This window comes from Serinus canaria, chromosome 11, assembly GCF_022539315.1.
Source record: "Serinus canaria isolate serCan28SL12 chromosome 11, serCan2020, whole genome shotgun sequence".
NCBI lineage: Eukaryota > Metazoa > Chordata > Aves > Passeriformes > Fringillidae > Serinus > Serinus canaria.
In genome coordinates this window covers 7363276-7373803 of record NC_066325.1, presented here as the reverse complement: position 1 = coordinate 7373803, position 10528 = coordinate 7363276, and the positions used below count along the sequence as shown (strand labels likewise).

The 10528-nt window shown below is 42.2% G+C and overlaps 1 protein-coding gene across 2 annotated transcripts; it reads right to left on the bottom strand.

Moving 5' to 3' along the window:
• Window positions 1-51: 51 nt before the first annotated feature.
• Window positions 52-6481, bottom strand: LOC103816800 (borealin-2-like). Of its 2 annotated transcripts, none has more exons than XM_009090828.4 (10): window positions 6228-6478; window positions 5841-5969; window positions 4842-4882; window positions 4412-4472; window positions 4033-4100; window positions 3184-3251; window positions 2484-2522; window positions 1296-1428; window positions 994-1080; window positions 52-236 (listed from the first exon to the last, which is right to left on the bottom strand). In XM_009090828.4, the coding sequence occupies exons 1-10, from the start codon at window positions 6385-6387 to the stop codon at window positions 189-191; spliced, it is 834 nt and encodes a 277-aa protein (XP_009089076.3). In that variant the 5' UTR covers window positions 6388-6478; the 3' UTR covers window positions 52-188. The 2 variants fall into 2 exon arrangements, with proteins under 2 accessions (XP_009089076.3, XP_050834886.1); XM_050978929.1 differs by lacking the exon at window positions 52-236 and adding an exon at window positions 243-672 and having other exon boundaries at window positions 6228-6481.
• Window positions 6482-10528: the final 4047 nt, after the last annotated feature.

Below are 10528 nucleotides of genomic sequence, written 5' to 3'. Positions count from 1 at the left end.
CTGTTTTGCTATCCTTTGTAACAGGAACTTAATAAGACACATCACATGATATAAAAGCTTATATAAACATTTACTGGGCAGTATACAGCTTTATTAAGACATAATAGACACAGATTTCAACACTTTGGAGGCAGCAGGCAAGAGCAGTCACCAACAGTTCCATTAACTGTAGTCACCAGACAAGTCCATTAACTTGGTTTAGGTGTTACCTTTCCACATAGGACAGTCAGCTCACTCTGAGGGAGGAAAATTGATTTTAGCTCAAGCAGCCCAAAAGAACTTGGAAGAAAGATCCCTACTGTTAAAGCAAGCAGTGAGCACTTACTCACTCCCCACTGTCTGCCTACAGCGGCAGGGCCATAACAAAAACCACAGCACAGCTCCCAGACCTTGAGCTTGGCTCTATACTTGCACAGCTGTAAACTGGTTAACATCTCTCCTGTCTGGATAATTTCCATTACTTCAAACAATACCCAGGTACCCTCATCTTCAAGAAGGATGGGGCAGTAGGTGCTACAAAGTTCTGTTCCACTTTATTTTGCTTCACAACCATTAAAGCAGTTCCTGTTCAACTGCAGCAGGGACTTTAACAGGTGTATAATTCTTCCTCAGCAAGGGCCACAGAATAATGGATTGTGAGAGGACTCAAAACTGAGCTGTAGCTTCATCAGCCTTTGTGAATGAGAGATAAGAGAATGGCAGTTTACTCACATGGCAGGACAGCCACCAGAGCACTGCAGAAGGAAGAGTTTATGCTCCTGTGGCCCCTCAGGCTGTCACCAAACTGCACATGCTTATGTAAGTGCAGTTCCTTTTACACATGATCCATGTGCAGCAGTTCTTCCCTCCCTCCTGCTCCCTCCAACTGATGCCAACCAGTTTAGGATTAAACTCCAAGGAGTTGAAATTTGCATTCATGACAGAATGTGACATGAAAGCCTGAGACCAGGTGTCTGAATACACAGATCTTTAAGTCTCCTAGTTCAAGCTTACCACCAGGTTATGGATGTGCTGTACTGTATCCTGATTTAGGAGCTGCACATCAATGTTACGCAGGTCTCCACCAGCTGTACAGAGTGTCTGTAAAGAGAAACAATTCTAAGATTAAAATTTTTCTTGCATGCCAAGCTTCTCTGAAACTCATGTGCTCCCCTATACACTGCAAAACTTTGGCAACCATTTGCCTTTCATTTAGCAGCATCTCATTTAGGAATAGCAAGAGCTATCACTATCAGACTATTTGCATTGATCAACTACTGTAAGTTGAAAATTTTTTTTTTTTTTAAAAAAGATACCTGTCCATCAGCCAGGGGAATGTTGACAAATGGAACACTTTTATGTTGGGGTACTGATTTACTTCTCTTTAACATGCCTTGACCTCTTCCACTGGCAGGTAAAGTTCTTGAGACAGTCTGTTGTAATCCAGCACTAGAATACAATGAAAATGTTACTTTGAGGTCAACTTTCTATGCTCTGCTGGAAATTTTCAAGCATGAAATAAATGCCAGTAGTAGGAAATACACCCAGGAGAGAGGCATTCATGTTTAAATTTTTCCAGTTCTGCCAGGAGACTACAGAAATCCAACCATGAGCAGCACTTATGGGCGCTGCTGGGTAAGGTTTTATGACCCTGCCACTGCAGTAACCTTGTAAGCCTGTGACACAAGATGACATTTTGGCCACTCAGTAACAAGAATATCCACTCTCCAGTATCAGCAGTGAATGTTTACAGTTTTGGAAAGAGGAAACTTCGTGCCTCAGGGCTTAAGATAAGACATGTGCTGTATCTGTCTACTACAGAGGGAGATATCAATAAATACCAAAGCTGCTACCTCTCAGAGGCACAGGGTGTGCCTTATGCCATGCAGAATTCCTAAGTTTTCATTATACAACAGTTATTACTTTACTTTAAAAATGTAAGATTTGGGTGTGTTCTGCATGGAAACAAGCCTCTGACATTTATAGCAGGCCAATGTGAAACTGAACCACTTTCTGGTTTCAGGACCCATTTAAGTTGTTCACCCCCTCACTTCAGTTTGTGCCAAAAGCAAACTCTGTAGTGTATGCAGAATGATACTAATTAAAAATCTTGACTGTTCAAGATGCCAAGAACTGATTATCAGTGTATTTGGTTGAGGGGTTTGTGGGGATTGGTTTATTTTTCTTTTAACAAAGCAGTATTGGTGATATTTTAATCAAGATTGGGCTCTGAGAACAAGTTTGAGATGTCTGTAAATAGTGAGAATAGCATTTATACTCTAAATAATTTTTTTTTAAATTGACTTAGGACATCAAATCCTGTGCCTCCAGAATAATGTAAGCTAACACCCACAGCCAAAGCAGGAGGTGTAACTGGTTTGGCATCCCTACTGACACATTTAGTGGCAGACCATGAAAATCTGTTACATCTAGATTGATAATAATATATAGTGTCTTGGTATTGAACAAAATTATTGATTAAGAGCAAACTGAAAACTCCTTACCTTTTAGCTCCCTTTGGAGTGGCTTTGAGATTTGTGGCACTGCAATGAAAACAAAGAGACCTAGCATCCTTTTGCAAGCTACACTAGCAGAAGAGTAAACAGACACTAAAAAAAAAAGTTATTGGTTTTGTGTTTTGTTGGGAGTTTTATTTTATTGGTTTACTATTTTTATTTATTTCCTCCTCATCTACTTCTACTGTAAAGTTTTAGCTAGGATGAAGGTAGACAGTAGATTAGAGAATGCTGAAGTGCCCCATGACAGGGATTTAGAGTGAAAAACATGTGAAAAATCCCTCCTGAGGTAAACATGACATAGTGGGATTAAAACCATACAAGAACACAATAATAATTTATGTTACTGAGCAAGGGAGGGCTGCAATACCCAAGTCAGGTGTTAATACAGAACAATTCAGTAGTACCAGCAGAGCAAAGATGCTTCCCTTACATGCTCTCTTCCATTAGTATTGTTTGGGATCTGTACTGCTCCCCTCAGTTCAGAGCTGTGCACCATTATGCCTCCATCAGCTACAGGTGCTTTTTGCTCAGGTTTACATCACCACAGTGCATCTCAGGTTATGGAAGCATCCTTATCAGATGTATTCCCACTGGGCTCAAATCTCAGCTACTGTATTTGAAAATAACTGTGTTCAGCATTCAAAAATTCAGGTGAGTTAAATAAGCTATCAAAAATCAGTCTTACCTAGAAAGAGGGTTCAGTTTGCCACTTAAACCAGAGGCTAGTGAAACCAGCGACCTGGTTTTGGAAATCTAAAAGTTTATATATAAGACTGCAGTTAAAAAAGGTAGCATTTGAAAGCAAAATGATAGGTATTTGCAGGAACCAATACTGTAAAAATTCCCTGTTAAAAAAGGGTTGTTAAGCCCCATAGTGCTGCCTTTGAGAAAGATACATATACATATACATATACATATATATACAAAATGCCAAATATACATTCTAAAAGAAGTTTCAAAATGCCAGAACATATTTATTCTTACTGAAATTCTGTAGAGCCAACCACCTAATGTACACCCTTCCAACTTTTAAGCCTTTTTACAGTAGAAGTCTGTAATTGCACAGAATTTTTCTGTATTTTTTGTCAGCTTGCTACATCAGTGTCTGGCTGAGGAGCTACACTGCCCAGACAGACTGAGGTGGTAAAACTAGAACACTTGATTTGGTTTAGAGACAAGAATGCACTACTCAGTTATAGAAAAGCATGGATTAAACATGAGGTTGATTTAAAAAATAAACTTTCAACAAAATATGGTTCCTCAAACCATCAAAACTTACTGGCAAGTCAAGAGAGAATGACCATGCCAGTACTTGCCAGCCTCTGTGAATTAGTCACTAGAACTGCATATTTTCATTATGAAAATAATTTACAGTTAGCCTTGCTTAACTCCAAATACATTACATTTAAAATAACTGACTTTTCCAACAGACAGCAGAACACTGGCCTGCCTTCTCATGGATCTAGCAGGGCTTGTGGCAGATCAAAACTGATTAAGTCCTTATGGTTTTTGAATAAAAACAGAACAAACTTACTTTTTTAGTTATTTTCTTTGCAGAACCGTGTTTGGTATCTTCATATTCAACAATTGTAGTTACCTTCACTATAAATGTGTTAGCAAGACAAGGAAAATAAAGATCTCATGAAGAGCACAAAACATCACTTCAGCCTCGTGTTTGAAGCCTGTTTCTCCCCCATGGACAGCTTTGGCCCTTGTGCCATCCAATGTCATTCACTTGGGACACAAGTCAAAGCAAAGTGTATGTGTTCAGCAGGCACTGGGACACACAGGACAGTTAAAAGATCCCAGATAATCCCTCAACCCACAGACAAAACAGAATTACACCCCAGTGGTAGTGTCTTCCTTATTGCATATTTGGGGATATGAAGAAAAATTATTATGAGTTAACCTGCCTTTTTTGCTGTTGGTCCTCACCAGTTTGGGATTTGGCATGTCTTCTACAGAGCAGTCAGTCTGAAAAAAATGTATATCCAACAAGGGAAGGTGGTCAGATTTTTCCCAGGAGATGCATATTATGTTAAAAGAGGCAGTGAACTAAAAAGGCATGAAAACAACTGACAGGAAGTGGGATTGGCTAAACCAGTTGTTTTTTTGGCTTTTTTTTTTTTTTTTTTTTTTTGAAACATCTGAATTTCTGCCAGCAGATGATCCCAAAACTTTAGGTAATGTTCATAACTGCACCATGGCTGGCTGCCGAGTCATTTCATATCCTCTTCTATTTAAACACAGAGCCAAACGAAATCATTTGTCTGAAGTATTTACAGCAGGGAGAGAAGATTTCTATTCTGTAAACTGTGATAAGTTTTGAAAACACACACTTACTACTGCAGCAGCAAGAGCCACTTCCTCATGTCCTTGCAAATCTGTAACTCAAGAAATAACTTATTTAGATGCTATTACTTGCATAATTTTTGTTTTCATATTCTTATGAGCTCAGAAGCCAAACAAGTAATTCAGGATTACAGTGGTCAAATAGGTAACCCTAGGTCAGCATATGTGTTACATTTGAACAAGATTCCAGTCTTGTAGGACAGTCACTCCTACAAAACAACAATCAAAATCTGAGGCCATGTCAGTGTTTATCCTTGAAAGAACCCTGAGTGTAGGCACACAGGGTATCCCCCGCATTCAAACCCTACACGCTCACATTGCACTGCAGACAGCTAATGCTCTTGGGCAGAAGTTTCTCCAGAAGAACACCAAAACATACTCAGGTTTACAGTAAGCTCAAGTTCTTCAAGAGGTTCAGGTTTGATCTCTGTGTGGCTCCTATAATTTCCAGCTGCAAGGTAGATTCCAGAAACATCAGTTCTCCCTAGAACATACATCTGATGCTGAGTGTAAACATCTTAAACCTCTGCATCAATGTATCAATATAAAATTAAACTTGTTTACTTATCATCACAGGTATGTGACTAGATTAGAATGGCTCAGGACAATTCAAATTGACAAAAATAATCTCAGTGGCTAAGGATGAAGAGATTCAGATGAACAAAAATGGTTGGTTTTACACACAGAAAACACTAGGTTTGTAATTATTTCTTGTCTCTTCAGACTTCAAAGAGAATTACCTAAGTGCACACATAACAGTACTCTCCAGACTAGTCACCAACTAATTCTATACCCTGAATTACTCAGATCAGTCTACTTGAACAGGAGCGCTCAGCGAGCATCTGCTGGGTAACAGCACTGCTGATCTGCTTAAAATACAGGGCAGACAAAGCAAACCTTTTCATGAAAGGCAGCAAGCTCCCAGGCCTTCTCCCGTAGCCGCGAGCACACCGCTGCCCGCACCCCGAGCACAGGGCCAAGCACTCTCACCCAGCACCTCTTTCCTTTTCATCTTCCTGACGGCAGCCGGCATCGTCAGCAGCTCCACCGCAAACGCCTTCTCCGCTGTCTGCAAAAGCGAATCGAGCTCTTTCTTCATCTCCTGGATGTGCTCCTTGGCTTTAAAACAAAACACGCTTTTATTGCCTCGCGTGTTACATGTTTCCAAGTATAAGAACTGCAAGACCGCGCTATAAAAGTTAAAACAGCGATTTATCCGGAGAAATCCGAGCGGTGAGTCGGAGCGCCTGGAGCCTCCATCAGCCGCCAACCCGGGGCGCGGGGCAAGCGGCCCTGCCGGAGGGCACGACCCCGGCCTGGGGCTCTCCCGGCCCGGAGCCGCCGTTCCCTTCCCACCCCGGGCAGCCCCGGCCCTACCCTGCTGGTCGAAGTCGCTGAGGAAGAGCGCGATGCGCTGGTCCCTCTTCTTCTGGGAGAGCGCGGTGCGCTGGTCCCTGTCCCGTGGCAGCGCCCCGCGGTCCGGCTCCACGCCCGAGTCGCTGCTGCGCCGCCGGCACGGGGCCTTCCCCGGGGCCATGGCCGACAGCCGCACCGAGCCGTGCCCGCAGCCGCGCCCGGAGCGGGACCGGCCGGACACACCCCCGGGGCCGGCAGGGGCAGCCGGGAACCACGGGGGCGGGGGGCGAGGAGAGCCCGCGGTCCCCGGGCTCCGTGAGAAGGGAGGGAACGCCGTGAGGGGAAGGGCGGTAGGAATGCCCCTCTCTGAGGTGCCTCAGCGTTGGCACCTGTAAGTGACAGTACGAGGAGGAATGGGTACAAATTGAAAGGGGGGAAGCTGAGGTTAGATAATAGAGAGGAATTATTTACTCTGAGGGCGGTGGACACGGGAACCCAGGGAGGTTGCGGGTGCCACAACCCTGGCAGTGCTCAAGGCCAGGCTGGATAAAACCTTGAGCAGCCGTGTGGGAGCTGTCCGTGCCCAGGCAGGGGGGTTGGGACCAGCTGACCTTTACGGTCCATTCCAAGCCCTCGACATTCCATGATTCCACGATTTAATGATTCTTACGCAGGAGCTGGACAGGTTCTCTCTCTCTCTCTCTAACATACATACACACACACCCAGAGAAATGAATTGCGCTGATTTGTCCCCTGTTTGGAGCCGCCCCGGGCACTCAGGAGCTGCGCTGGAGCAGGTGAGCGTTTCCATCCGCAGGGACTGTGACTGCAGCCGGGGTGCCCAGGGCCGGGCCAGGCCGTGCTCGGCTCCCCCAGCTGCTGGGAAGGCTCTGTGCTCCACAGGAAGGGCCCTGTTCCACAGCTCAACTTTGGGGTTAGCAAAACGACGCTAAATTACTGCTGTTCGGTGTGCAGAGCATGCAGGGTTTCAGAGCGAACCAAGGGAACAACCTGCTCTGTCCAGTGCAAATGGTTACAAATGGTGCAAATTCTGATCAGGTGAAGACAGGATTTAACAAAAATGTAGCAACAGGGAACATTAGAAAGGTGTGGCTACACCAAGTATTGAATATATAAAAATATTCACATCCATATCATTAAAAATAGAGTTTCATTAAGAAACTTATCTTGCATGTATCTAAATTAAAATAAATAATACTAGAGGTATTATTGTATCTTGGGTTTTGTACAAATTTGAGCAAGGAACTGTGCAAAGAGGCATTTAGATAATGCTTTAAAACACTAGTGGTTTTGACATTTTGTATATGGATGCTGCAAGCTCTCTGAAGTGAGTAGCTTTTTCTGTATCATGTGCATCTAGCACATCTCCTTGAGCCAGATGGGACAGATTATGTCACTCAAAAAGAGCTGTAAAAAATCTGACTGACAATTCCTAATATAAGTATTTTGTATCAGACAGTTTTCTTGTTTGTAAAACAAACAATGTACTCCACTTCCCACAACCCCCAAAAAACCCTTCCAGACAAATAGGCAAGTGTTTCTGTTCCAGAAAACACTCAAAATCCTGACATAAAGAAAAGAATATCAATATCAGCTTTTGGTAATTCTAGCATATGCATATATGTTTACAGAAGCAGGGCTAGTTTCCTTTTCCCTAAATTTTGTTTTCTTTGAAATTACCAAACAAACACCACTAAAGTAATTCTGAGGTGTCACTGTAAAAAGACTAGATAGTGCTGCTCTGTAAGTTTAATCTCCTACAAGCCATCTAAGAAGTTTTTTAAAAAGGGAACTGACAACACCTCACCAAAGCTTTCAGGACACAGCTGATCAGCCTCAGCTCCCTCGCTGATCCTCTCTGTGAAAAAAGAAGTCTGGCTTGCTTGACTCCTGATTACAACTCCTTACATTAGAGAATTAATTATGAGCATGAAATTGCCTAAGACCATCTCTATGTACAGTTCTGCTCTTGTAGGGAATAGTTTTGTGGTAATGACTTGGACAAATGTCAAGTCCATAAACTGGAGTGATGCAGAAATTAATGATCTGGTACATGGGTATTAAATATTAGTAAATATTGGTTTGAACATGGGATTGAATGTGTCATAGTGCAATCCAGCTGGTGTTGTTCCAGTGACATAGAAAATGGAGAAGTATTACCATTTTATAACATGTGCTTTATTATTTAGAAGTCTCATACATCTGAAGTACTGTTATAAGGAGCACCTGGAGGAAGATCAAACCTAGAAGCATGCATTTGAAAGGAAGAATTGTCTGTTATTAATGAAATATTTCAAAGACATGGAAAACAAGCCTTTTTGCAGGATTGTTCCACAAAAATGCACATTAAGCTTATCACAATACATACAAATATTGTGGATGGACAATAGAAATCACCATCCTTCCATATGAGATGCATCAAGAATAAATTGTTATCCCTTATAATGTCAGAAACAGAAAAGGCACCATAATAAAATGTTTAGAAAAAACTCAGTTTATGCCATTATATTTTGATTCAAAAGTGTAAGAATTACTGTCCCGACTTAAAACAAAAAGCCTTTCACACCTGTAAATTATCATTATAAACTTGTAAACCTTTACATTTTTTTCCAGAAGTATCAGGTGCAAATGCAAGGCAAATATAAAATCTATTGACTTATTAGATTACAAATACTACCCCATGAAAAAGCTGTAGTTACAAAAATATAAAAAATATTCTAACTCCCATTGTTAGATCTTAGTTTCAATCTACACTGCATTAAGAGTCCAAAGCCAGATCTGATTTGGACACATTCCTAGAGTAGGAAAGCGCTGTTTGTCTTATTTTCACATCATTATTCTGACCTCCTCCCACGGTTTTGCTTTCTGGGTTTGTTTTATTTATTAGTGCATTTTAAGGATGCCAAGTGGTGGGTGCTGGCAGGTTGTATTTTTCAATGGATGGTAGCAGCATAAGTGCTCTCAGTGTGCTCTCCTCCCCGAAGTGCACTGCTCTGAGAAGAAAAAGGTCATTTTTTCTCCAATCCTCCACAGTAGCTTTGTGTAGCAGCAATGCCATTTTCATCTATAACCTGTGACCCCTGGCAGGTGATTGAGAGGAATAAATTCTTCTCACAGGCCTCAGTAAGGAGCTCTGAGAAGCTCAGCCACTGCTAATGCTGGGTCATAGACAGGGGCTGCTGTGGCAAGGACAGTTACTGGCAGCATCCCATCTTCCTCACATGAGAAATTGGCACAGGTTTATCTGGATGGTGTTTCTCTAGCCCTTAGCTTTAGTAAGCTGGATCAGCACCAGCTACAACAGCAGCCTCACAAAGCGCCAGTAGACATTAAAATTAGTTTACTTCTAAATAATAACTTAAAATAAATGACTAGATTGAATGTGATATTCTTGATGAATAAACTCTGTAACAGCTGAGCCTAAGCCTGACAAATGCTAATGCTTTCACATCTGAATACTGAAAGCTCTGTTCCTTTAGCCTTTTATCAGAGCTAGCAGAAGGTGTCCAGCTTCCAGCTCTAGAGAAACAGAAGCTGTCCTTTGTTTTGCAGGGAAGCTGGCAGAGATTAGTGGAGTCACTCAGCTGTACTCCTAGATAGCCACCTTGTTCAGCTGGGCTTTGAGAAGCACTCAGGATTGTTCAGACAGCAGCAGAACTGTGGAAGATTTGTGTCAGCTGTACTTTCATTATCTTTATGCTTGGTGTAAGACTTTTTCCTTTAAATACCTTCCTCTTCATTAGGAATCAGCCCCAGCATTTCTCCTGGTAACAACATGCCAGTCCTTGCAAGTTCCAGCTGGATTTTGGCCAGCTCCAGGGGCTGTGTGATGTTTCCAAACAAATGCTCCCCACAGACAGAGCGGTTCTGAAAGGGTTGTGTTTTACCCTACTTGAAAGGATTGACTGTACTCACATCTGCTTTGAGACACTAACTGACTCTGTTCCATGTGTATAAAAGATGTGGGCTAGCAGGAGACTCCTGGAATTGTTATGGCAGGAAGTGTTCAGTGCTCTTATGCTGGGATCATGTGTTGAATAGCACAGGAAGAAGAAGACTGTATTCCTTATTATGTTTCAGTTTCATAAAAATATTGTTCAAGCAGACACTGTGTTCACTCCTCTGATCAAAACTGTATATTCCATTCCAGCTGTGCTGGGATGGCAGGATTTCTTTTCAGCAGAATTTCAAAGGTATCTGCACAAATCTGCTGAAGATTTTCTTTAAATAAGTGTGCTGTCCCTACATGCTTGATCAGGTTTGGAGAACACTTCACACTTAACAACAAAACCAACAAAAAT